Here is a 26,207-nt window from a genome sequence, read left to right on the forward strand (position 1 = left end):
ACCAGAGAACTCTGTGCTGATGATTTAACCTTGGACTCAGTATATGAAATAATGGATTCCCAGGCACAGAGGTACTTGCTTAATAAATTTTGAGAAAGGAAACATAAGGAGATTTAGATTTTTTCCAGGAAAGGCTTGAGGGAGAGAAGAAGGAAGTAGAAAAGTTTGAGTGCCCAGATATATGCTGCAATGGCATCCCAGCTCTCTGCTGGGATGGGACACCCAGAGGTGTCCAGCAGGTGTTCTCCCTTCCCTTTCTTCCTTCTCCCTGTAGTTTCTTATAAAGGAAACACAGGACGGGAGAGAGTTGTATCAAACTCCAGTGGGTCTAAGTGACCTGCAAGGCAAGCAGATTGGGCCTGAGGAGCAGGATGCATCTATCTGCTTGGTGCTTCAGACACAGCGTCTCTTTGTGGTGGTGGAGTTCAGCAGCAAGAGGCTGACAAAAATACTCCTGCCTGCCTTAGAAGGCAGGTCATGCATTTACTAGCTAAATGCTGCTTTATCAAAAGTTACTAAGAAGCAAAATCTGCTGTTGGTGGAGGCAGACGCAGCTCCATTAACTCTGCTGGACTCACGCCTACCTGATCTTTATCTGTTTCCACTCGTGTGAGTTTAGCCCAGAAGCTCAGAACAGGCCTGGAAATACTGAAACACCACATCATGAAAGTACTACGTGCTAAACCTCCTCTGCAGCAGGAGAGAAGGGACAAGAGAAAACAAAAGTGGTGAATATTACACTGAGGTAGGATGGAAAAAGATGCTAAGAATTGTAAATTGAAGCAGGGGGATTATACGGGTTTGAGTCAAGAAGGACAATAATGGAAAAAGCAGTTAAAGTTATTAAGTCAGTTTTTTAGAGGAATACAATAGATTTTAGTAAGTATGTGAGAGGGGAAAAAAGCCAATTAAAAATTAAGAAAACTGTTTTGTGGCTAAGGGGTCATTTAATTTTCTTTTTAAATTAAAAAAAGAGAAGCAGCTTACTGGGATTTAATACAGAGTTTGTTAGTACAGCTGCAGAAGAGTCAGGTAAGAGAAGCATGGAATCTGTATAAATTGGCAGTTGTGGTTCATGTGTGCTCCAAACTCTAAGTGAACTTAATGAATTACAAGCAATTACTTTCCCATCAGTATGAAGAACAAGAATGGAGTCAGTATCAGATATTTAGAAGAAACTGAGAATGGACATAGCAAGGGAGCTGCAGGCAGCACGTCTGCTCTGGAGACTGTGGGTCTGGGATATGAAAGCTGGAGTATGAAAGCTGGAGCTGGGGTATGAAAAGGGGAAAACTTTGGGGCAGGACAGTTACTAAAGAAGCACCAAAAATGTTCATTATCTCATACTTCACTCCCCAGTGAAGTAATTCAGTAAGCGCTAAATGACTAAAACCATGGCAATTTGAAAACAGAACCAGCAGAAGGTGGAGCAAGGGATTCTTTCCGTTTACTTCACCTCCACTCACATTATAATCTTTTCAGGCTTTGGTTGCACAGCTGGGAGCTCAGCTGATCTCACTGGAGTAAGCAACCCCCTTGCCTATTCTGTTCACAGTGCCTGTACAGCAATTTGTGCAATTGCATGGACTGATGTAAGGAAGTGATCTAAAGAAAAGTAGTCTGGAGAGAAAAATTACCATTTTGCAGCTGGATCACCACTTTCACAAAGTGTTGTATCAACGCATTGCAAGTGACAGTGTAGGTTTAGGATGAGAAGGCCAGGTGCTGGGGAGAAGCAGAAAGGGTCGTCACAGCTCGTGCTGTCGAAGAAGGGAATGAATAACCAAGCCTTGGAGAATCTGATTGAAGTTTTTCAGCAGGTCTGCCTTCCATGTCTGTACCTTCATCACTGTTTTGTTATGACTTGCTTGTTCTAGAGGGTCTCCACACATGCACATGTCTGTAGAGAAGTTTGCTTATTTATTGTTTTGGGTTTTCTTCCTGTTCCTTTGAGCATCACAAGTGGGACTCAAAGAAAGAGTGCAGCTGTAAAGAGGATACCCAGGGAGGGGGACTGATGGTGGTGTCATTCTGCACACCTGCCAAGACAGAAGGATGCATAAATGATGAGGTAAAAGGAGACTGGGCAAAGGTTGCACTGAACAAAATCACATGCATCTGGAGAGCTACCACATTTGTTCTGTTTTAAATACATCTTAAATAATTGCAGAGTAGTGACACAATATAGGATGTTGAAGGGAGACAGCCTTTTAATTATGCTAGGTGTTTTGTCAGACCCTAGTTTACTTAATTTGACTGAAGTTTCTGAGTGTTAGTTTAATCACATGTACAAATATTGTAACTATTGCAACAAGTAAGGATTCAAACAAGCAACACCAAGTGAAGATTGTTATAAAATTGGGATCCTCTTTTCAAACTGCACATTGATACAGCTGAAGGGAAAATAGCTTTTCAGTCCTGAAGCAGTGGAGGAAACCTCAAGGCATTCATGGTTGGATTGCATTAAGGATAACTTAAAAGCACATGCAAACAACTCATTGGAATCACTCTGCAAATTATTTTTGGTGGAATATTTGGCCCTTGACAGCAGTTGTGTCCATTTCATACTGACAGTAGTCCCATCAAACTTTGCCTCAGGCCACATATAGACTCTGTGCCCTGTACATCATCACAGATGTAAAGTACCTGTGTTCTGCTTGACTGTGACATGCAGGAACTTCTTTTTTCTCTTATTTTTCCCCTTTTTCATTACTTTTTTTTTGCTATGATTGTGCATTCTAATAATTGATGGGTTTTTCCTCATTGCAGAGCAACATCTTTTGCTGAAGTGGCACCTCAGTATGCTGTTGGGAAACAGTTCTGCCTCTCAGAAGAGGGTGAGAGAAGCTATGATAATAGATGTTTTTTGTTTCCCGCCTTCAGAATTCTGCAGAGATGCCAGTCTCTATAAAATAAGTGATGCTAGAAAGGGTGGTTCTGACTGCTTCCTGTTTGGAAAGATGAACAGCTTGGTGAAAGGGGCAGTCATAGTCTTTGTGCAGCAGAATAGCTGGATAGTGAGATAGATATTCTGCAAATGGAGACAAAAACTCATAACTCTCGTGGTATAAGATGAAACTTGGAGGCTGCTTTTGGATTGTAACATGGCCTGCTTGCTTCTCTAATGGCTCATTTGCCAAATTATGCAGAGAAGTTCTCTTTGCTCCTTGCATGGAGAATGCACATTGCCCCAAAGCAAGATAGGAAGCAAACTAACCTGGCTGAATGTAGGGCTCCTCATAAAGAGAAGGAAAGCTTGTGCAAGCAACGTGGCATTGATTTGAGTGTAAATCTATAACTACAGGTTCTGTATAATTAAAATTCTAAATTGTAAGACTGTTTAATTAGATTGTATGGAAGGAAGGCCTAATCACGCAGCTTGAGGCTTGCTATGCTTCAAAAGCCCAGGGCTGAGTTTAAAAAAATGCAAAGAGCTCTTGAGCATTAATGAGCTTTGCATTCTGAGGTTATAACAGTTAAACAACTGTTGGTATAAATGCAAACCCACGTAAAATACTAAATTATAGCCAATGATGGTTGGTAGCGGCCATTTCTTTGCAAGGACAGTGCATGCCTGCGGTATGGAAACATGGAGTACATTTATAAACAAGGAGTTAAGGTCGTGCCCAAGACAAATATTTGGTCCTGAAGGAAAAAGGAAAAGGCAGAGTCATTACATGGAAATAATAAAAGGGCATAATGTGGGAGTTGTCACTGCTTTCTAAGAGGTAACTAGGTAACAAAGAAGGTGCTTTTTAGAAATTACCATTGCTAATACAAGTCTGTTTGATTCTCCAGCGTTAGCAGTGTTGCAGTCGCAGAGTCACAGAGTGGTTGAGGTTGAAAGGAGTCTCTGGAAGTCATCTGGTCCAATTTCCTTGCTCAGGCAAGGCGGCCAAGAGCTGGTTGCCCAGGAACATGAACAATCCTTCTGTAGACTGTGTCTTTTATCTGCTGCCACTACTGATTTTGATTAGATTCAGTGCCGACCAGGCTTACCTAACCTAGTACTCAAGCAAAGCAAACAGAAGCAGTTGGCAGACCCTTTTGGCTGAGTTTTCTAGTGTTGCCAATTACTTTAAGCAACAGTGAGAACATTTTCCTGGTGTGGACAGGGTCATTGTTATGCTTTCAGGAGGGTTATTTTTATACAGTGACTCATGTTAATGCCTGTTCTGATTTGGTGTTCTTCCATCTTCTCTAAAAGTGCAGCAGGACTAATGCATAACCAATATAATCTCACTAAATTCTGGATTTTACCACTAAGGGAGAGTTTGGCCATAGAGCTGAAAATAAATGGTGACCCCAGTCACATTGTAGGTTTTCTTTGACAGAAGAAGCTGACATAGGTACTTTTGCCCCTTGGACTCCACAGCCCTGCTACAGATTCTTGCATTCATGTTGCTGTTCTCCTCAGTTGTTTCAATACAGGGTATTGTGAGGGTGGCTCCACAGAAACTGTTCCTAACATAGCAGCCGTTAACATTTGGAAGAAAAAAAAACAAATATAGAAAAGAACAATGTGGAGTTTTGAAGGGCAAGGGTGTTTGGGTTGGTTTTTCTGAGGACACTTTTAAACTTATGCTCTCTTTTTGTTTTAGACACCACACTAGGTGTTGCAGTGACTGTTTTATAATGGCAGGAGTAAGCTCTGGATGTATATGGGAGAGGAACTCCTTTAACCCCATAAAAAAGTGTTTGGTGTCACCCTACCCTGAAATGAAAGTATGGACTCTTAGGTCCTGCACTACTGTTGTGAAAACTAATAATTTTGTTTAATGCATCAAAATACGTGCTTCCAGCATGTACATGTATTTGTGTGGAAGGGGTGTAGAGCTTAAATCTTTTCTGTTAGAGCACAGGTCCTGAACAGCAAGGAAAAGGTCTCTTGAACTGAGCTGAAAGAAGCAAGCCAGGACATGCTTGGGGGTACTGGCCTCATGCTGTACTTTCCACTTCACTGCAAGGGTGGAGACCTGCAGATGTGAGGCACTTCCCAGCCTGTCCTACTTCTCCCTCTTTACCTCAACTCTCTGCTGGGCTGTACTGCTGGTGGCACATGACACATGGTGTGTAAATCATGCTACATGCTGGTCTGCAGGCTGCGGGTGTCCTAGTGCCAGGCCCTTGACCACTGAAGCTTCTGGTCTCCCAGTTGTACTGGTTGATACATGGGAACCAGACAGGCAGAAGGTGTGTTGGATCACAAGCAGGAGGGGTGGAAATACACTGAGGCTTTCTTGGCAGGAGGAGACACAGAGGTTGGGATTGTTGACACTGTGTTTGTGAAGGCTGGTCTCTTGTGAAGGTTGGTGCTTCTGCAAGGTGTTGTCTTCCTCTTGCATGCACGGGGACGTCACTACTGGACAGCTTGATCAGAAAGCTTGGTGAGATCAGTGTCTGTACAGCAACCTATCAGGAAGATGTTTATGTCCAATGTGTACTTTTAAAATAACTTTTTATTTAAAAAAATCCATTACTCCTGCTTTTATTTGCAGCAGTAATTAGGAAAGCAAGTCCAAAGGGGAAGGGATGGCAACATTCAAACGCTGACTTCTTTTACCAGAGTCCAAGCTGAAAATTTAACACTTACTGTAATTCTGTGGTGACTTTTGCTACCACAGTGGTCACAGTTAAATAACCTCCTGGGTTTTGATCCTGTGAATACTGACTGGCTTTCTGGGTGGTGAGATGTTTGGTGAGCCTGAAACTGAAGGTGACTAGTTAAGAAGTAAGCAAAATAGCAGTGAGCAGTTTTGCTAGCTCCTTGACAGCAAGTCTCAGAGCATTTCTCTTGGCATTTTTATTGGATCCTGAAAATACAATTGAAGACTTCTCATGGAAGGAAGATGAGTCTCAGACTTTTAACTGGGACCTGACCCTGTATAGGGCTTTCATCTTCCTTGTCATCTGGGGGTCATTGAGACTTAGTACAGCACAGAAGACTGAAAAGGCATTGTAGAGTGGAGTGTTTGCACAAGAAATACAGCATGTCTGGCTGTCTTTCTGTGCAGGCTAGGCAGGACTTGAATTTCTAACTGGCAGAACTTCTCATCATCAGAGATTTGTTTTTTTTTTTGAAATGGGACTGCTACTTTCAGTTTAAGCAAGTTTCTTTTCTCAAGGTGGAAGATCATTCATCCCTCTTTCTTAGTTAATATTTTGGGTGAGTGGAAATACATTGTCATTGTATTTCCAGAAGCCTGTTGTAAGGAAAATTGAATACGGAGAAAATGAAAAGTTAATCATACAAGAATGAGTAATGTTAGAACACGTGATCTTGTTGCTTTATTTTAGAATGGTATTATCAGCAGGTTCTGTAGACCTGGAGAAGTGCTACTGATCAGCAAGTAGTTTTGTATAACATAAGCAAATGAGAAAGATAGGGAAAGAAAATTTCTATTAATAGCTTACTGGATGAATCACTTACTCATATGTACCTTGTGAAATGAAGCTTGTGGTGGTACAGTGTCTTGGAGTTTCCCTCTTCTGCTATTCAACTGGCATTGAATCAATACACAGTCAGTTTGCATTTGGAAGGTTATTTGTGCAATGAAAATAACCAGTTACCTTAATCTTTCATTCAAAAGTAAACGCTATACAGCTTTTCTAGCACTCAACTCATTCATCAGAGGTCAAGGAGAAAATGGAGTTTTATGCCTTTGCCATCACTGACTTGGAGTGATTAGGCTGGTGGCCATGAAAAGGAAAGCTCCTATTTCTTGTCCTGTGAGTGCAGAAGTTGTTGTTCTTGCCAGTGTCTGGATTATCTTGTTTGTGATTAAACACATCTGCACATTCTTGTGACGTATGTTGAATAAAGGGGAAATAATTAAAAAAAACCCTTTTGGAATATTTTATCACATGCCGCTATCTTTTTCTCCTTGAGTGCTGGCTGAAGTTCAGTTTGTGGTTATAGCCCAGCTGGGCACTCATCTGAATAATTAGACTGTTTAGATTAACTTTTATTTTGACTGCATTTTTTTGACTTCTCTTTTTCAAAACTAAACCTTAAAAAAAACAAAGGAGGGGAGTGTAGTGAGTTCTGAGCTCCTCAGTTTGTTAACCCAAAGAAATATTACAAAGTTCAACCCCAAAAGATGCCAAGTCTAATGACAGAATTGAAAATCAGAGTAAGTGTAAGCTACTTCTTCTGCTTCTTTGTTGTTGCTCTCATGGTTTAGGCTGAATATTTACATCATGCATTTCAGTAACTGGAGCATATTTGCCAGAAGGAATTGATTTTTCTGGTGAATGACAGCAATGCAAAACTTCTAGCTTATATGACCTTGTCAACCAATTGATTGCATTGGACGGTCCAGGTCAAACTGAATCATGGTGTGTGCCTGTCTTTGTTGTATGCACATGCTTGTATATATGCACGAGCTTATCCAAACATCTGTAAGAAGAGGAGAAAATAAAATAGTTTCTTATCTTGCGCATTGTATAGACCAAATTATTTTTGTAGGATGCAGGATATTTACTGCCCCCGTCTCACTGCGGATAGTGTTATATAAAAACTGCTCATGTTGGATGAAAGAGAATTTAGTATGCATATGCTTTCATAATTAGCATAAAATAATAATATAATAATTTTCATAATTAGCATTAAATTGTTTATTTTAACAACAAAAAAGCACTGATAAAATCCACAAGTTTTTCCCTCATTGCATACCCCAATTATAATTTTGACAGCACTTGAACTAGTCACACATTATGAAATCCAGTGTGAAGTGAAGTGAAATCCTTTTTTCCTAGCCATGAATTTTTGTATTTTTTTAAGAGTGTGGTTTAATCATTGGTTTAGGCCAACCTCCCACCCTTCCATGCAGCACAGCTGCATTTTCCTGCTGCTTCTCTGTGTTGGTGCAAGCAAACATGTGACTGGCAAGGTCTCACCAGGCTGAACATTTTCCTAACACAAAAGGTTAGATCCACATCCCATCAGCAAGCTGCTACTCCCACTGCATGGCTACGCTTTGTTAACGCAAGGTAGGGAACAGTAGAACGTGGCCTTGTACCATGAGAGGAGTGGGAATGCCTTTTGCAGTCCAGTTTTAAGTCAATGAAAGTCAATTTTCCCTTCACTTGCACACTTTCAGCATGCTCTTCATTGAGTGGTCAGTCTCTATGATGTGCTGGAGTGGGTGGTAGGTCAAGGGGTGCTGGTAAGTTGTAGGGTGCTTGTTGTAAGGCCAAAAAGTACTCTTTTATTTTAGTGGTTATGATGTTAGGGTGCTGCTCATGTCCTGCATCAGCAAAGGGCCTCCGAGGAGGCACTGAGTGACTAAATGCTTCTGAGGTTTTGCCCCTAAATTCCTCTTCCTTCCCCCACCTCATGCCACCATCAGCACCTTTACCTCTTGGATAGCGGGTAAGTGGCTTCGCGCTCAGTCACTGCTGCTTACCAGGCCAGTTGCTGCCAAAAAACACCTTAAGACTGGAGCTAATGTTTTTCAAAAGACAAAATTCATGTGTGATACTGTGCTGCTTCTGGCTCTGAATAAAAGGAAATGATGAAGTTTGTGACATTAAACAACTGCCGCGCAAGACCACCAAACTAACAGCAGATCTTAAATAGTATGACAATAGAAACAAATATGATTCAATAAATCTTTTCTTTTTTTTTTTCCCTCTCCTGCAGGAATATTTTTACCCGAAATACTTGGGTAAGTTGCAGCTTTTATTTTCACTTTGTGGCAGTGCTGGTGTGTGCTGCCTAACACTGGAGCTTGTCGCAGCTGAGGTCTCTGCTGAGGAAAGTGATGGAAATCTGATTGCAGTAAACATGTATTTCTAACTTTTAAGATAGACTGTATGTTTCTTACGTAATTTTGTTTTATACTTATGTATAGATTTACATACAGAGATCCTTTGTGAGTTTTCTGCATGTTAAAATGTTGGTGTTGAATTTAATTTGAAATCTTTTACGTTTTTTCCCTCTGAATTAACTTAACTATTAACTAATTGCCTTATTGAAAAAACCAGAAGTGGCTTTACTGATTGATCCAATGGCTTATTCTATTGACTGTATCATAGTCATGGCCTGCTACATTTTTCTGTTTGTGTTTAATATGCGGTACTTAAGATCACAAATGCCAATGGTTTTAGAAAACTCCATGTTCTTTATTGACTTTTTAAAAGAGATTTAGCAGGTCAAGTTCAAGTAGCTACTAACATGCTTTTAGAATCATAGTAGCATCTGATAAAGTGGTCATCCTCTTCTGATTACTTATAATTCCACTGTACATCTCAGCTGAGAAATTTTGAAGAACTGAAGAATTTTAAGGCATCTGGAATATTATAATATTGCTTAGCTTCTGCATCCACCCTCCAAATCCTTGCTTAATTAATCAGCAGACCATGTGTGATTTTGCATGCTTTGAACAGCTGCCGTGCCATCATTATAATAACAACAATTTCATTTTCTGTTCTTCAGCTTGTATTCAGAAATATGGGTCACCGTATACAAGAAGTCCAGATTTCCTTACATGCGTTCATAGTAAGCATTTTTCTTTTGTATGTTGTAGTTAAATGTTCTCTCATGTTACCTGAAGGAGCAGAACCAGCTCAGCCATCTCCATTTTTTTATAGTATTTTAGTACTGGCCTTCCTACTCTCTAGACTTAAGGCTCCATATCACCTATCCTATCTGTGCAACAAAACAAGGCCTTTTCCTTTTTATAACCTATTGCCATCTTGCTGTCATCTTTCAGTGCTTTGGTATTTCATGCTGCAAAATGTCTCTTTCTCACCAGTTTCCCAAGGTCTGAATAATCTGAGAAGCAAGAGGGATGAGAAATAGGGTTTACCAGAGGGTTGCACACTCTGCTTGGCCTTTAATTTTCTTTTTTCTTGAATGCTAACCTTGACTTGCCACTGTGCTACCAAAGCAGGATCAGGATTTAGTCAAGCTTTCGTGTTTATAAACTGCATTACAACAAACTGTTTGGAAGAGTGAGTTCCAAAGTTAAGAAGTGGTATGTCAAGGCTTACCCTGATACAATGCAGCAATATCACTTATGGATGCTAGAGTGCTCTGAACTGGGAATTTTCAGAGCTGTGGTACCAGTGTCGGCTGCGGTATGCCAGCTAGTTCAAAGTGGGATGTGAGACTGAGTGCTTCCTTTTGCTCATGTATGCGGCATGGCAAAGAGGTGGGATTTCCTGCTGGAAATAGTGGTATCAATTGGGGACACTCATTCCAAACAGCTAATAGTGTTTTAGAAATGGAGTCTAAAGGGGAGTGATGGAGAAATCTGAAAAAATAAAAGCTGAATAATTGGATTTAGGGATTTTTGCCCATTGCAGATGCAGTGGTTTGGGGGGAAAAAAAAGTAATATTTTCCCCTATTAAACTATTAAAATATTTTAAATGGCTGAGTTTTGGCTAGCCATTGTCAATTCGCAGGAGAAGTAATGGAGAAGGAGCCTGAAACACGCTTGGAAGAATGACAGGCTTTGTGCTTGGCCAGTTCCAGTGTCTCTTAATTTTTCACAGATGCTGCCAAAAGGCTATGTAGCTCTGTGGGGATGTGTCTGCAAGACGCATTTACATATTGTTTCTTGACAGTCTTTCTCCTCTCAAAACAAGGTAGTGGAAGGCTCTTTTAATCTGGCATACAAAGACATTGCCCAACCAAGGGCTGGAGGGTGATTAACTAGACTAGTTTATACTGGAAATAAGGTACAAATTTTAACTGCGACAGTGGTAAGATAGCTTAGCAGAGTATTTGAGGACTCCCAGTTTCATAAGATCTATCAGTCAGAGTTACAGGTAGGGTTCAGCTCTGGATTCAGAGATGCAGATACAGGTGTTTCCAGCGTAGGTGGCTACATGAGCAGTATTCCCATCACAGTGAAGACTTCATCTGCAGTCAGTGGTCCTAGAGGGATCCCACTGACCAAGCTGCCTCTGCTCTGGAGAAAGCTGAATCACTCTACAGACTCAGTTTATTGTACTGACTGCATCTCCACTGACCGTAAGGAGAATTTACGACAATTGCTTTGCAGATAGATGCTTGCCTTGCACATAAGATACCTGTACTTTAGTCTTTAGATCTGGATTTTTTTAAAAAGAGTTACTGTAGGTAGGCTAGAAATAGGGATTTGGTTCTGCAAGAGTTTGAAAAACTGCACAGGATTTTTTTGGAAAAAAGTTGCATGTGGTCTTAAAAACCACAATGAGATTTTTGTTAGGTTGCATGTGTCTACTTAATAGTTAGCGTCATAAACTTCAAACCCTAGCATTTTCCCAATGTATTTTTCATTCACATCGTTTTGTGAAGATCAAAAAATAAATTCACAGTGCAGAATAATGAACTGGAAGGAGCAGTGAGCATACTTAGATAAAGTCTTGTTTTCATACAGACTTCAAAAATGGAGCTGGTATTTCTACTCTCTTGACTGTATTTATGAGCCATATGTATGCTATCAGACATAGCTCAAAGGTCATGCTCTTACTTTTAAAACCTTTACTAAAGCCTGTCATGTAAATGAATGGAAAACAAAAGCTCCATTTTGTCTTTGCAATGCTTTAAATCAGGAGTGCCTTCTATGAAGTTGGCAAAATCACAGAGCTGTGAAGCCCCCAGGAGAGTATAAGGCTGTGACTCATGTTCTCAAACCCTAATGATAAGAGAAGCAAACTTTCAGCAAGTGTTGATGAGATAGAAATGTCCATGGTTGTTCCTGCCATTTACCGTGAGTTGCGATAGGGTGGTGTTCTGCTGGGCACTGTTATTTCCTTCTGGCTCTGCAAGGCACTTCAGAATCCAGTTTGAGGGAAAGAATGAGGATACAGCAGATAAGTCTCATATAATCCTGTTGACCTGTTTTGCGTATCAAGTGACTTTGAAAACACTGCCATGTCTGGGAGGCATAGTTTGTGCTGCTTCAAAAAACACAGACTTGGCTTAACTATACCTAAACCTTTCTGTTTACTGTATACAAATTCTGATCTGCTTAGGAAGAGAACCATGCTAATCAGAGCTGCTCTGTTGTGGCTCATCCCCACCTTAACATGACCTCTCTTTCCCCCGTCTCCTTTACCTCCAGCAGTGTGTTGACTGGGCAGAGATTTATTGGGAGGTATTCTGGCAGGTAGGATGTTCAGAGAGCCTGTGTAGCTGTGTTTTGTTTTGTTTTATTTTGTTTTCTTTTGTGTGGCCTGGCCTCTGCCTTGGCTGTGGCTTTGCCTCAGCACTGCACAGCTGGAGTGGTGAGGGAGAAAGATAATTAGGCCATGTTTGCTGTGAGTGTATGATTATTTCTGTGAGGCTCTTAGGACTGTGTACCCATGCTTTTCCTGTAGGGATTTCCCAGGCAGTAGCTTGTGAGCATCAAGTGAAATACTGGAAATCAGCATTTATTTGTCCAGGTCACATTCCATTTCTGGTCAGCTGTCTGACTCCCTCCTCCATCATGGAGCACCTTGCTGAGGGTCAAGATAAATGCTTCTCTTCTCAATGGCATAACCCTAGCTAGAGGCTGAATCTGTGCTGGTTGCAGAGGAGGAAAACCTGAAGTGAGACACTAGCTGGAACCACTATGTTTTGGCTGTATTTTGATAGAGGTGGATGAAGTCACAACTAGAAATGCAAATTCTTTCAGTTATGGAGATTTGTGATCCTTCATGGCCTTTTATAGAGCTCTTTTCTTAGCTTCATCTTTGTCCTGATTGATTCACACCACTATATTTAATGACAGCCATTGCCAATCACCTGGTGATTTCTGGCATCTGCTAGTCCTCTTCAAAAGAACCATGGAGTCTTCATTACTACCAAAAGTAATTGAGAAGAGTGCCTATCTCTCTCAAGTACTTTAGGTGCCACCTGCTTTCTATTTTCTCCAAAACTAGGGAGAGTAGAATTAACTTTCTTAAAAATTAGCTACTTTGAGTTGTTTCTTTCAGGATGTGCCCTTCAGATATGGGAGTGGTAGCTCACTCCCTTTTTAAACAAAATGAATTCTACTTGCATGTGTTCTGCAAAATTCCTGGCACAGCTTTTTGGGCATGTGAACACTAAGAATTAGCTTCCAGTTTTGCCAGGTGTGAGTATTGCTGACAGTGATTCTCCATTACAGTTTAAAATTCTTGACTTTTAATGAGAGCGAAACACCTGGTTGTCAGTGACTTCAGTGTATTGTTCTGTTTTGTTTTGGATTTTTTATTCCTTATGTAAATCAGATTTGCCAAATCAGTGTTCTCCCGATCCTTGTCACAAAGAGGGGACCATCAAATGTGAAGATCTCAAGGGGGACTTCTATTGTGAATGCAAGCGTGGCTGGCAGGGAAAAACATGTGATAAAGGTAATTGAGTTTCATTATCTTTTATACTTGTAACAAAGATGCACTAGGTTTTGCTGTATTCTCAAATGGTCACTTATACTATGCTACACAATTCAAAAGCCACGGAATTGAACCTGGATTACATACTGCTCTTGTTTTTACCCTTCTGTGAGTCAGATAGCTCTTTCACGTCAACATTTTATGACTTGAATGGATCTCAGCTTGGTCTTTGCAAGGTCAATTAAGAAGTTATACTCCAACTTTCTGTCCTACCCCTCTGAAAAGGGCAGCAGAAATGAAGTTGTAGTGGCTTTTTCAGCAGAACTGCCAGAAGTGCTGCTGTGAACTCCAATGTGACCGATCACAGACTGCAGAGCCAGAGAAGCTGGCCTGTCTGCCTTCTAGCAGCCCTGCAATGGGAACAGTGACTTCCAGCAGGCAAGTTAGGGTCTGAGTCTGATCATGCACAGACTGATGAAGTGAGTCTGTTAAAGCCTCCTTGCTAGTAGGACCTTATTCAATGTCTGCTTAATCCCACTGTGTATTTCCATCACCTCCAAAGTGAATAATCAGGCAGAAACTATTTGTGCAAGAAGTTTCAGGTCCCCAGTGGGCTTTCTCTATTCCTCTTTGAAATACTGAAGTTACCTTGTTTTCTAGTTTGTTTTTTTTTCTGCCTGCAAGGCTTCCTGACAGGGCTACTGCTTTTCTGCCTGCCAATATTAAGTAATTACCAGAAATCACATTCAGCCTGTCTAGAGTTGTGGCAACCAAGACAGCAGGAGATCCAAAGCCTCTCCTTCTGATGTAAATATTGTGGGGAGATTATAGGATCACTCACAAGCGGCTTATTCAAGCATTTGAGACAGTTGGCTCATCAGCATACAATCAGCTTTGAGAGCTCAGCAACTGATCAGTCTGAAGCATATCTCCTCTTTTTCTTACAAAATGCCATGAAATGTGCTGTTCTGCCCATCAGTTATGTAATGTAATGAGCAGGTAGGGCACACTGAGAGCAAAATCCAGACTCCGCTGAATTTAGCAGGTTTGTGTTGCTCACCTCGGTGGAGCGCCGTTTAGCTCACAGTGCTCATTAGCTGTGAACTTTAAAACTTTTTGTGTTCTCGTGAGTTCTGTTGTAGCAAGGATATATTGCTTTATTTAAAGATTTCATCCCAAACTTACTAGTCATGGCATAATTTGAGCAACCTGATCTAGCAGAAGGTGTCACTGCCCATGACAAGGGGGTTGGATTAGATGATCTTTAAGGTCCCTTTGAACTCAAATCATTCTGTGAGTCTATGAATTGTAAATGTTAGTGAGCATATAAAATACATTAGGTATAATTAGTTTGCTTCTACAAACAAACTTTTTCACCTCCACAGTGGCTGAAGATACTCTTCAACATTCTCAAGGCTGCAAGGGAGATACTCAGTTACAGTTCCTTCTGTATCTGTTTTATTATTACATGAACTTGAGCTAACACACTTGAAGTGTTTGAATGAAGTCTTTGTATGTTTTGTAATCCTTGTCTTGTAGATGTCATAGTGTTTCTTCTTCGGTCTTTCTCCTCCCCAACTCCTATCCCACTCTTACCCTCCAGATTATTTACAGAGGTGAAAAGCTGACTGTAGCACTTTCTTTTGACACAGATATTGATGAATGCAGGGTGCAGAATGGTGGCTGTAACCAGCTCTGCCTCAACAATCTAGGCAGCTACCACTGCTCATGCTACAGTGGTTACGCTCTTAAAGACAGCAAAACATGTGAAGGTAAGCTTTGCCGGGCCTCTCAAGTTGCTTCAGTGGATGCTTAGTGACTTGTGGCTGTATTTCAGAGACCTGGGTGGCATGGGGCAGCCCTTGTCCACTTCAGAGCCCAGCAGAAACTTGCTGGTAGCTCCTGTTAGCTCCTGGGGTTGTACTGGGTGCTACAGTCAGCACTACATGCCTGGGCTTGTCAGTAGTCACACTGTGCTGCTCTCCAGTATCGTAACACAGGAGTGATTCACAGAGGATTTGTGGCTTGGATTGTGCTAAATCAGTTTAGTTGATCGCTTCTCGTATCCTGACATTGGGAGGAGGAAAGGCTGGCCAGATGCTTTGTTATGATTCCTTCCAGTCTCACGGTGTTGTAGTATATGAGCCATTTGTTTTTCTTTTGTGTGTTTCTTACTTTATTTTTCTAAACTTGGATATGTGCAGCCACTAAGGAATTCAGATAGATACAGATGGATAAATTCACTGCAACAGAATATTAATAGCTGTAGAAAGCCTCTAGTGAAGTTTGGCAGCTATTTTACATAGCAACTGAGAACAGAAAGTGAAGATCTGAAGTATCTGATTGAAACTGCAGAATGAATTTACATAACCAAAACTTAAGCAACTGAGATTTTAAAAGTGTTAAGAAACTGCGTGCTGAGACAGAAACCGATTAATGATCACAGATGGCTGTTAAAGTTATGTGTATGTTAAAAAACCAGGCAAGTCTGTGTATATACCGCTTACAGATGGATGTGATGACGTATTTCTAAACAGTTTGCATAACTGATCTGAACAACATATTAATGCTACCAGCAAAAAGACAAAGTGCAGGATTTTATTTCTGTGTCACTTCCGCTGTTTAAAATGGTGATTGTATAGATGACATCCCTTTCTAATGGGAGCAGCTGCTTAGAAGAGCCAACTTCACTTTTGAACTGTGCCAGTCTCTGGTGCCGGTTGACATGGACAGGTGTACAGTGAGGGGGCTCACAATTACATTTTGCTTATGTATCTACATATATTTGTGTAATACCCTAGTACTGGCTATTAGAGCACTGTGAGCATGGTGAACATAGCATATAAGCATTCTGTAGCTTCAGCATGTGACCCTTTGGTTGCTGAGGTTACTGTCAGCTGTGGTTAATGCTAGCTGAGATTTATCATTGCGTTTCAATTTTCTTTCACAATTATTCCTGTCATTATGTGCACACACGAAAAAGTTAGGTTTTGTCTGTTGGTTTGTAGACTAGGCTACATGGTGTACTAGATAGACTCCCATCGGTCAGTTCACTTGTACGTGGGAAAATCACAAAGTGTAACATGTAATTGTAGTTTTAACATATCCTGGAAAGCAAAAGTAAATATTAAACTCTCAGAGTACTGTAAATGTTTTGTCAACACCAGGATTTTTCTGGGTATCAGGTAACATGTTAGAAAAACTCTTGTTTGTTTTTATGAACCTCCAGTTCCATTCAATTACCAACAGTAGTTAATGGCTTAAAGAAGGAAAGCCCAACTGGTTTTGAAAGCCTGAAGTCACTTCCTATAGCTGGCTAACCCTAAAGGTAGATTCTTAAAGACATTGTTTTTTCAGTTACCAAAATAATATAGGGATCTCTTGACTCTGAGCCCACTCCACTGTGCAAACAGCAAAGCGATTATACTCATCTGAAGTCATGTTGTTTAATTGCTTGTTTTGCAGACATAGATGAGTGCACAGCATCAGCAGACATCTGCGGAGAAGCTCATTGTAAAAATTTAATAAGCTCATACGAATGTCTTTGTGATGCGGGCTACAAGTACGATGAAGTGAGAAAGACTTGTCAGGGTAAGCTCATGATATAACATCATGTTAACATTTATTACATGATTTAAAGTGGTAAAACTCCAGAAATTTAATTTCAGGCTTCAATAAAGGCTTTTTTTTTTTTTTAAAAATCTTGCTTACCCACTGGACTTCTGTTCCCTTTCTCTAATTGTGAGTGAGTTTGCAGTTTGCGGTCATCTTTGAGTTCACTGAGTTTGCAGTCATCCTTGGTGACTTGAATCAAGCTTTTCGAGCCAGAGTACTGATATTTCTTGAATTTATGACAAGTACAAGATCTGTTGGAAGCTCAGAAGCGTCTGTGCATGTTGCTGTCTCTCTTTATAGGACAAGAAAAGTTACAGAGCAGTAGCTGTTGTTCTTTCAAAACCTGTCTTGTGCTATTACTCTGAGTGAGAAGCTTAATATGCATTGGAACCAGGCACAGTTGTGCTGGCTGCACTGCCTGCAAGCTTTCTCAACAGAGTAAGTTTTGAAACTATTCCATAACTAGCATTGTTCCCCGCCTTTTGTCTCAGTTAAGGTAATGACTTGAATCACACGCCAACCAGCCCTACCAGGCTCTAAGTGTTTACCTCTGCCTGAGGAGATTCCTGTGGGCCATCGCCATTTGTTTTCCTGCATTTGTTTGTGAAACAGATAAAAACAAGCCAAAGGAAAAAAAAATGAATGAGAAACTCAGCTTTTACTTGTGTGTTGAGGATCCAGCTGCTAAGTAGCAGTGAAGCAAGCAGTCCTTGAGTTGAACCTGAATTGAAGGAGCAGGAGCTAGTCAGCACAGGCATAGCAGAAGGGACCTGAAGGGGGAGGAAGGCTTGTCTAGAAGTTAAAGCTCAGGGCACTGAGCTCTGCTTCCAGCCTTCCCACTGACTTGCTGTGTATCTTTGGGCAGCTGGAATCTGCCTGTGAAAATAGATTTGTGTAGATGCTAATTCTAACCCTTCCCTCCTGTAAAGGTGTGCCATAGGGTAAGTACTGGCTATGGAACACTTGAGGACACTCAGATGAAAGGTGCTACAAAACAGCACTGATAACATTTTCCCCCCCCCAGATGATTCATGTTTAAACAAACTCAGTTGCTGTTTTTCTCCTCTTTACTTTGCTGGTTTTATGTAGATATAAATGAATGTGAAGAAAAGCTCTGTGAACAGACCTGTGTCAACTCGCCAGGGAGTTATACCTGTCATTGCGATGGCAGAGGGGGAGTGAAACTTTCCCGAGACATGAATACGTGTGAGGTATGTTAGTCTTCATTGCTGTAACTACAGAACAGACCTTTATTTTACATTGCGATTAAAGATAGCTGATGAAGCCCTGGACCAAAGCCATCTGAGCTGAGTGAACAGCAGGAGGGAGTCATATTGGCAAAGTCACGTGAGCTGAGGACAGTAGCTTCCCTGGAAGTCTCTCTTCTCAGGCTCCTCCTGTCCCCATTCCAAAAAAAGCCTGCCAGCGATAGCCTTGCCAGCCCTCTATTTGGCTGAGCTTTATCTCTGGCTGCAGAAGCCTTTTCTGAGTTAGACCCAGAAGGATGGTGCAAAGGTCTCAGGGCGTATGATGTAAGCTGTGGACCAGCACTTGCACTTGACACTTTTGTCCTGCAGGCATTTTGAGGTGGATGGACTTCAGTGGCACAGGCTGCTTCTGCAGAAAGCAACCAGCAGGCACAATGCTGCAGTAGAAAACCTTATGCTGTACCTTATGGGTATAATGTCATTTTGCAACAGGAAAACATTCCTTCAAGGCAGATAGGAGGGATGAGGGAAGGAAAGAGGAAATGTTGTCAGTACCAAAACAACTGTATTTTGAGAGTATAAACATTAAAGTGCCCTAACCTACTATATGTGTAGCAACTACATGAGAAAAGAAGAGGAGGCATACTCTGATTCTGCTGTGTGAGGAGAATAAGCACTCAGAAATGTGTTTTGATTATAGAACATAATACCATGTGTGCCTTTTGCTGTTGGAAAAAGTATTAAGTCCTTGTACCTGGGGAGGATGTTCAGCGGCACTCCTGTTATCAGGCTGCGCTTCAAAAGGAAACAACTGACGAGGTGAGGACAATTTAGAGTGACAGCTGAATGCGCTGTCCACTTTTAATGCATGCAATGGAGTTAAGTAATTACAATAACAATTAGTCCTATGATCATTGTTATTTGTTTGGATTATCCAACTTGCAGCATTATCCAAACCAGTTAATTGAGAAAGGCAGCCTTGACCGCATAGCTCCTAGGATAATTACTGAAGTACAGTCATGTATTTATTCTTGATGCTATTTTAAAGTCCATCTTCACAGCTTAAGTCTTTCAGGGGTTCATTACAAGCTAGTATGTTTTAACAGAGCTTTATAGCTGCTAGAATTGATGCTATCTGTATGGAAAGTACTCTGTGGTTTTTGAACTCTGCATAACTAATTTATTTCTTGGCACCTGTGCGGTCAGACTTGTGGCTGAGTTCGACTTTAGAACCTTTGATCCTGAAGGTATCCTTTTCTTTGCTGGAGGCCATCAAGACAGCACATGGGTCGTCTTGGCTTTGCGCAAAGGACGGCTAGAGCTGCAGCTGAAATACAGTGGAATTGGCCGCGTCACCAGCAGCGGACCCCTTATCAACCACGGCATGTGGCAAACGGTGAGTCCAGGCTGCTGCTGAGATCTTGCCCTCAACTTGTTCATGATGGGCTCTCTCAGGTGCAGCTAGACTTTGTGTGTTCTTGAGATGTTTTTCCAACCAGTCTGTCCAGTCGATGCATGTCAGTACATTATACATTCTAAGGTGAGAATGGGGTATTTTTCCTAACAAACTGAATTATGCTTTATATACATTGTAAACTAGACTGCATCACTAATTTGCAAAGCTAGAGCAGACACAGTGCCTTTGAGATGTAGCAGGGCTAAGCTGACTTCAGGTCAGTTCGAGAAGATGCCCTCTGGGTGAAGGGAGTAATGGGGAACGAACTCTGTAGCTGTTCTTTTAAGGAAGTTTCCAAGGGTGTTTGGTGTATGGTGTGTGTGGTTGCTTTTGTTATTAATCTCTTTGTCTGTTTGCTTGTTTAGTCAAATGTCTTTGCTATAGTGTCCTTTTTTAAAGTCTTCAGGCTTGTTTGTATGCAAAACAGACCATTTCCCTTGTAGAGATATTGGGGTCTATTAGAACCTCTGTGTTTACTGATAGAGCAATCCCAGCAATCTCTCTTGGAGCTTCTTGACGCTCTTGCAGAACATCTCCTGGTGATCCTGGAAGCATTGTGGGTGTTATCATTTGTGATAGGATCGTGAAAAGCATCCTGTAGTATGATCTACAGTAGATTAGCAATTAATATATGCTGTCTCACTTCTGCCCTTTCCTTTCCTTTCATCTATTCTTACTTAATTAGATCTTTTGACTTTTAAGTTGATGTGTCTCTTGGGGAGTGGGTGGGAAGTTCTCAGCTAAGTTGCATATGAGACATATACAGATACTGGTAACTGAAAAATTTTCTGTTTTAAATTTTTTAGTATTAAAAAAACCAGAATTATACATTAAAGAAAATAGCAAGGTGGGAAAAAATTTGTTTCTAATGAATAATTAAAGAACTCCTTGAGTGCATTCACTGTCAACTACCGACATTTGATAATGTTTCCGGCAGATGAGGTGATGCTTTAATTCAGTTTCTTTACTGTCACTGAAACAATTTCAGATTCCAAATGAAGAGCTGTAGAGGTTCAGCAAAGCTGTAGATAAAATATATGACATGCTGTATCTTTACAGGTAGGAATAACCTCAAGCTAGTTCTTACTAAATTTGTTGTAAGATTTGTTCTGCCAGTTTGGCAATTGTAATTCCCAGCACAGAGAGAATGGTGACAAAAGATGTGAAAAGCAGAGTTGATGCCACTGAGGTGAATTGGGAGTCACAAAAAGCAGTTATTACAATGCTAAACCATTTAACACAGGAGCGTAACATACTTGTTAAGTGCCAGACTTCATTATGTAGTAATTACAAACTTTCCCATGTTCATTTTTGGGGAGATACCTGAAATGCATTTTCTTTCTTCAAGAAATAAAAAAATTGCTCAAACACATAGGAGTTACAGGGTAAACAAAGGCTGTGCTTGCTTTATGCAGGGAGAGAAGGCAGTATGATAAAAGTAAGTATCACTTTTAGGCAAGAATTATTGGTCTCCTGCCGGCCATCTGTGTCGGGGCTTTTATCCCCAGGTACCATCACAACCAACAAATTGCCTGGTTGGTTTGCTGCAGCAATGCACTCTTTGTGTGTTTTGGGGTTTTTTGGTTGGGTTTTTTTTTGTTGTTTTGATATGGTTTTGGTTTTTTTAGAGATTGTTTAAATCCCCTGGGAACTCTTCCCCAAGGCTTTTTGGGACAGTGCAGACCCAGCTGTGGGTGCTGTGCGGTGCAGGAGAGGAGCCACACCACAGGGTGGGCAGAGGATTTTTTTCAGCAGATGAAAAAACAGTGACCTATGAAAGGCAAAACATGAGAAAAAGCAGCATGTTTTTTGGTCTCTTGAGCAATAGTTGCGTACTTTTATGGAAATATGAAGTTTTCAAAACTTCAGGCCAGTATTTCTACCTAGACATCTTTTCTGCTGTTGATCCCTCTTAACCTGTTTTAAAATTACCATTCCCAGCATCGAAAAGACAAACAAGCAAGTCTCAGGAAAAACTTTTAATGTAGTTATTTGTGTGTGGAAAAACTTCTAATGTAGTTATTTGTGTGTGACAGGGCTGTATGAAGTGGCCTGTATGAACTGATGATAGTAGAGAACACACTTACCTTCTGTTTGTTTTGCATTTCCAAAAAAACAGTAATCTTTTTCTCTTATTTTCAATGTTTAGTTTAGTACTGGCATGAGGACAGTATGGTTAGCAAAATAATAACCTACCTGCGCTGTTAAATGTCAGAACTGAAGGTTAAGCAATCGCAGATTCATATTTAGCTTTAACCCTGCGGCTGCCTGCAGTCCCGTCCCTTTCCAATGCTGTCCACTTGCTTTTCAGCAGAGAGCAGACAGGCTGGCTCTGCACTATGAGTTATCCAGGGCCTGAATCCTAAACACAGAGGTTACTCCCCTTATGGCTAACCCGAGGGGAACCCTAAGCTACGAGAACTGTCTGCCTGCTCGTTCCCCGAGCACACTATAGCAGGCAGCAATTAGCTGCTCCTTGCAACACGAGGAGGGGATTACAGCAGTCTGCTAACGACCAAAATGCTTCCCCTTTTGGTTTGTAGGTGATGGTGGTGCACCAGCAATTAAGCTTTGAGCTAAAGGAACCGCAGCTGAAACTGCCAGAGGGCAGTGTGAAGTAGGCAGAATGCAATTTCCTAACCTGGAATTTGTTAAGAGCTTCCCCTGGGATTAACCTCTTCTCTTAAGGAAGTTTCCACTGATTTGGGTTTGTTTATATTAATAATCAGAAGCAGCTTGGAACTCAGACTAATTTTTAATTTTTTTAATGTTGCTACTTATTATATAATGTAATAACATTTCAGAAGACCTTGAATTTTGGTATGTCCTGCAAATTGCAGGACTTCTTCAAAGGGGAAGCACAGTACAGCCATTGCTGCAGCCAGCTTTTCCCTATTTGATCCTGTGCTAGGAACAGGGAGATAGTCTGTACCTCACCGGTACATCAGAGCTGTGCTGACTGCCACAGTGACTAGAGATGTCCCAGTGAGTTTTTAACTCCATAACCTGTGTAGCTAAGCCAGTTTGGCTGTGGCCGCCAGGACCTGTGGGCTGAAGTTCCCACCCACTAAGTGGACTTTACAGCCTGTCAACATCCAAAAAAGCCTGTTTTTTTGGATCGGCTTGTGTGCCTCCATGGAACGCAGTGGGAGGTGTAGGTGCCACTTTAAACAAGCAAGCTTCAGACAAGTAAATTCATGTCAGATGCAGCACAGAGCAATACACCAGGTGAAAACAGTGTTTTAGCAATATAAAGCAGACTGTGCTGGAATCCACAGAAGAAGAAAAAAAGGTTGATACTCTGTGAGTAAGCTTTTCAACTATCAAATTCACTTAATCTTCATTACTGAAGACTGCAATCCAAAGGGAGTGTCCAGGAATAAACCTGCTCAACCCTGTCATCCTTTACATTAGAGCCGCAGAGAGAGTTCAGCATGGCTGATGGAAACAAGTTTGGGGTAGCTATTCTCAGAATGCAAAGAGAAAGATGCTCATGACATGGCCTTGGAAAAGATTTACCTATCAAGGTGGAATGTAACTTAAAAGGTAGACAGAGGGGCCTGGGGACAGAAAATAATGTCTTCATCTTGGGGATTTTACTAGTGATATCTGTCCTTTAGCCGAGGCTGCAGATAAGTTCTTTTTATCCTGAATTACTCTGTTTGCAATTTTACTTTTTCAGATCTCTGTTGAAGAACTCGAAAGAAATTTGGTTATAAAGGTCAACAGGGATGCAGTTATGAAAATAGCTGTCTCGGGGGATCTGTTTACTCTAGAGAAAGGGCTGTATCAGCTGAATTTAACAGTAGGAGGCATTCCTTTCAAAACAAAGGACCTTATTCTACCGGTAAGTATAGTACAATCACTCATCTTGTTTTGCATGCCTGAAGGGCTTGATTTCATCTTCTCTTGGGGTAATTTAGGTCCTTCCTGAGAGCAGTTCAGCCTGCCCTGAAACAGGTGGAATTATCACCTTCTGGATACAGCTTTCTCTCCACTGACTATAGAGGGAGCCTAAGCCAGTAGCAAAGATGAGACTCCTGGTTTTTTAAATGTTAAGTTTGGGTGAGATGTATCCCACCCTTGGCCTGTAGAATTAGAACACAGCAAAACTGGAGCACGTGACAAAATTAATGGTGGTGCTGGCTTGGAGACCATGAGTGGCCCTGGGGGGGTTTGTGTCCACACCACTGTGTGAGGGTACTGTTGTGCCCACTAAGTCTGGGGGCACTTTTTGTATTCCTACTGAAGTTTGTGCTTCATGTACACTGTATCACAGTTTTGCTGCTTCCAGTTGCTCTTTCAGCTTAGTAACACCCGAGGAAAACCAGAAGCTTATTTTTCTTTATTTTCTCCTAATTCAAGCAGATAGAGCATATGAATAAAAGTTAAGGCACTCTTTGGGTGAGATTGGATGACTGATGTGTTTCTGAAATAGCTGCTGCTCAGGCTGTTTTGAATGTCCACCACACACAGAGTTGGCACCTTGAAACCAAAATTGGCACCTCTTTACTTCTGAACGAGGTGACAAGCTTGCGGCTCTGAGACCAGGAGTGCAGCAGCTGAGGAAGGCTCCTGTTCCCCACAAGAAGTCATTCGGGGCCACTGCTTGTCTGAAACACTAAGCTCGGGGTGTGGTCTGAATATAGGATTGAGAGCCAAAAACTCCTGAGGTTTTTATCCTGGCTCAGACACTTAAGTCACCCTCTGCTTCAGTTAATTGGTGGTAATAGTGCAGATTTAGATGCTTTGCAAGGAGCCTTCTCTTTACATGCTGTCTCAGGTTTTAATGCTGACATTTGGTACAGGATAACTTAACTAGAAACTGGAAGGAACAAGCTGTGTATGGAGTGGTGTGCCCATCTTGTGGCGCAGGCACCCTTCCCTTAAGCCAAAACCCAAGAACTTATGCCATGATCAGGTCCAACGTCTTGTGTGTCATGAAAGCTGTTTGCAAGACATAAAGGACTGGGTTTTTTAAGTTCAAGTTAGCCTCCAACAAATGCAGTGCAGAATTATGGGAGTTACATAGCTTTGGCTACAGAGCTTTAGAAGTAAATTGCACTAATGATGTACAGCTTGCAGAAGCACCCAACAGAGTCAATACAACCAAACCAGCACCTGCACTAGCTAGTGCCCTCCTGTCTTGTGGAGGTGGGCTGAGCTCAGGGGTGTCTCCTGGGGAATATTGACCACTTATTTGCTTGTGGTTGTGGGATTGTTACCAATTGGTTTGCGTGTGCATGACGCGTCAAAATTGTTTCACCTATTTGATATTGTAATGTAACTCAGGATTTCTCTGCACTCAGAATCAGTTGTTCTTCACTGAACAGTAGTTTGAGGCATGAGATACTGCTTTATTTTCCTAGATAAACCCTCGGCTGGATGGTTGCATGCGGGCTTGGAACTGGCTGAATGGGGAGGACACCACTATCCAAGAGACCATAAAGATGAATGAAAAGATGCAGTGCTTTGCTGTAGCAGGACGAGGGTCTTTCTATCCTGGCCGAGGTTTTGCTATGTTTAATCTTACTTATGGTAAGTAATTTATTTTTTTATTTCTGACCTGTTATCTTGTCATTAATCATACTTGGTCAATAAACAAGATGCAGATGTTGACTGATGCAGAACAGACTGGCACCTGTGGATGGAGAGGAAATAGCTAAACTTGTGGTTCATAGCAAAGGAAGGTCTATGCATGATGCCCAGCACAGATTAAGTTCTGTCTGTGTAGCTCCAGTAATGCATTTCACATCCAGGCTGGCTCCAGCTTATCTTCAGCATTAGAGGCTTCACATCCTTCTGTCAGCAGTGTAGCTGATTGCAGCCCTATCCGCTGTTTTCTCCTAAATAGGAAAAGCTGCAAGCCATAGTGCTGTATCTTGAGTTTATGATGGACCAAAAATCAATAATGTCTGTAGCAAAATGTTCCGTATCAGATTCACTTTTAATCCTTGAATAGTATGTGTTACACCTGGGACAAACGCACTAAGCATATCTCTGATACAAGCTGAGTGAAATTGGCTTAGATAAAGTAATAACAAGTTTCAAACCAAACTTGGCCATAGTAATTTAGCACTCAGAAAGGCACCTTTTCTTTATTTGGGATTATTCTGTTTGTTTATATGTGTGATCAACTGTCAGTATTTTTAAACCCATACAAATGTCAACCATCCATTTTAGTTTTGTGTGCAAGTCCTCTGCAGAAGACTTCTGTGCATCATTATGTGGCTTTTTCTGCTGTGCCATTGCAAATTAGGAAGTATCAGGTGTCTGTCATCTCATTTACCATGTGGGTTCAAAAGCTGCAAAGGAGAGACAATGCAGCATCTGAAGTGCAGATGACAGCACGCAGCAGAGATGAGTCCTCAGCACCTGCATTTTTATGTTTGGTTTTTTTTTCCTACAAAAAATAATCCTGCTTTTATGTTTGTTTGTTTGTTTTGTAGTGGTAAACTTTATAAAGAACTAATTTATTGTGTTTCCAGATGTGGTGAACCGCATAGCTAATATTACTATGTAGGAACATTGCAGAAACAGTATTGAAATCTTTCTTTGTAGCCAGCATCACCTTTTAAATTACAAGGGCACTGAGTCAGGAAGAAAGATGCCAGCGTGTTTAATTCAGAGTTCAGCA

At 41.2% G+C, this 26,207-nt stretch overlaps 1 protein-coding gene across 1 annotated transcript in view; it reads left to right on the forward strand.

Moving 5' to 3' along the window:
• Positions 1–26,207, forward strand: part of GAS6 (growth arrest-specific 6) — a 36,888-nt gene that overhangs the window by 5,501 nt on the left and 5,180 nt on the right. Inside the window, exons 2-11 of the mRNA XM_010190838.1 lie at positions 8,645–8,669; positions 9,440–9,502; positions 13,190–13,312; positions 14,944–15,063; positions 16,757–16,882; positions 17,996–18,117; positions 18,815–18,933; positions 19,321–19,510; positions 23,253–23,417; positions 24,940–25,108. Coding sequence (XP_010189140.1) covers positions 8,645–8,669; positions 9,440–9,502; positions 13,190–13,312; positions 14,944–15,063; positions 16,757–16,882; positions 17,996–18,117; positions 18,815–18,933; positions 19,321–19,510; positions 23,253–23,417; positions 24,940–25,108 — 1,222 coding nt within the window. The remainder of the gene's footprint in view (positions 1–8,644; positions 8,670–9,439; positions 9,503–13,189; positions 13,313–14,943; positions 15,064–16,756; positions 16,883–17,995; positions 18,118–18,814; positions 18,934–19,320; positions 19,511–23,252; positions 23,418–24,939; positions 25,109–26,207) is intronic.

This window comes from Mesitornis unicolor, unplaced genomic scaffold, assembly GCF_000695765.1.
Source record: "Mesitornis unicolor isolate BGI_N332 unplaced genomic scaffold, ASM69576v1 scaffold7988, whole genome shotgun sequence".
NCBI lineage: Eukaryota > Metazoa > Chordata > Aves > Mesitornithiformes > Mesitornithidae > Mesitornis > Mesitornis unicolor.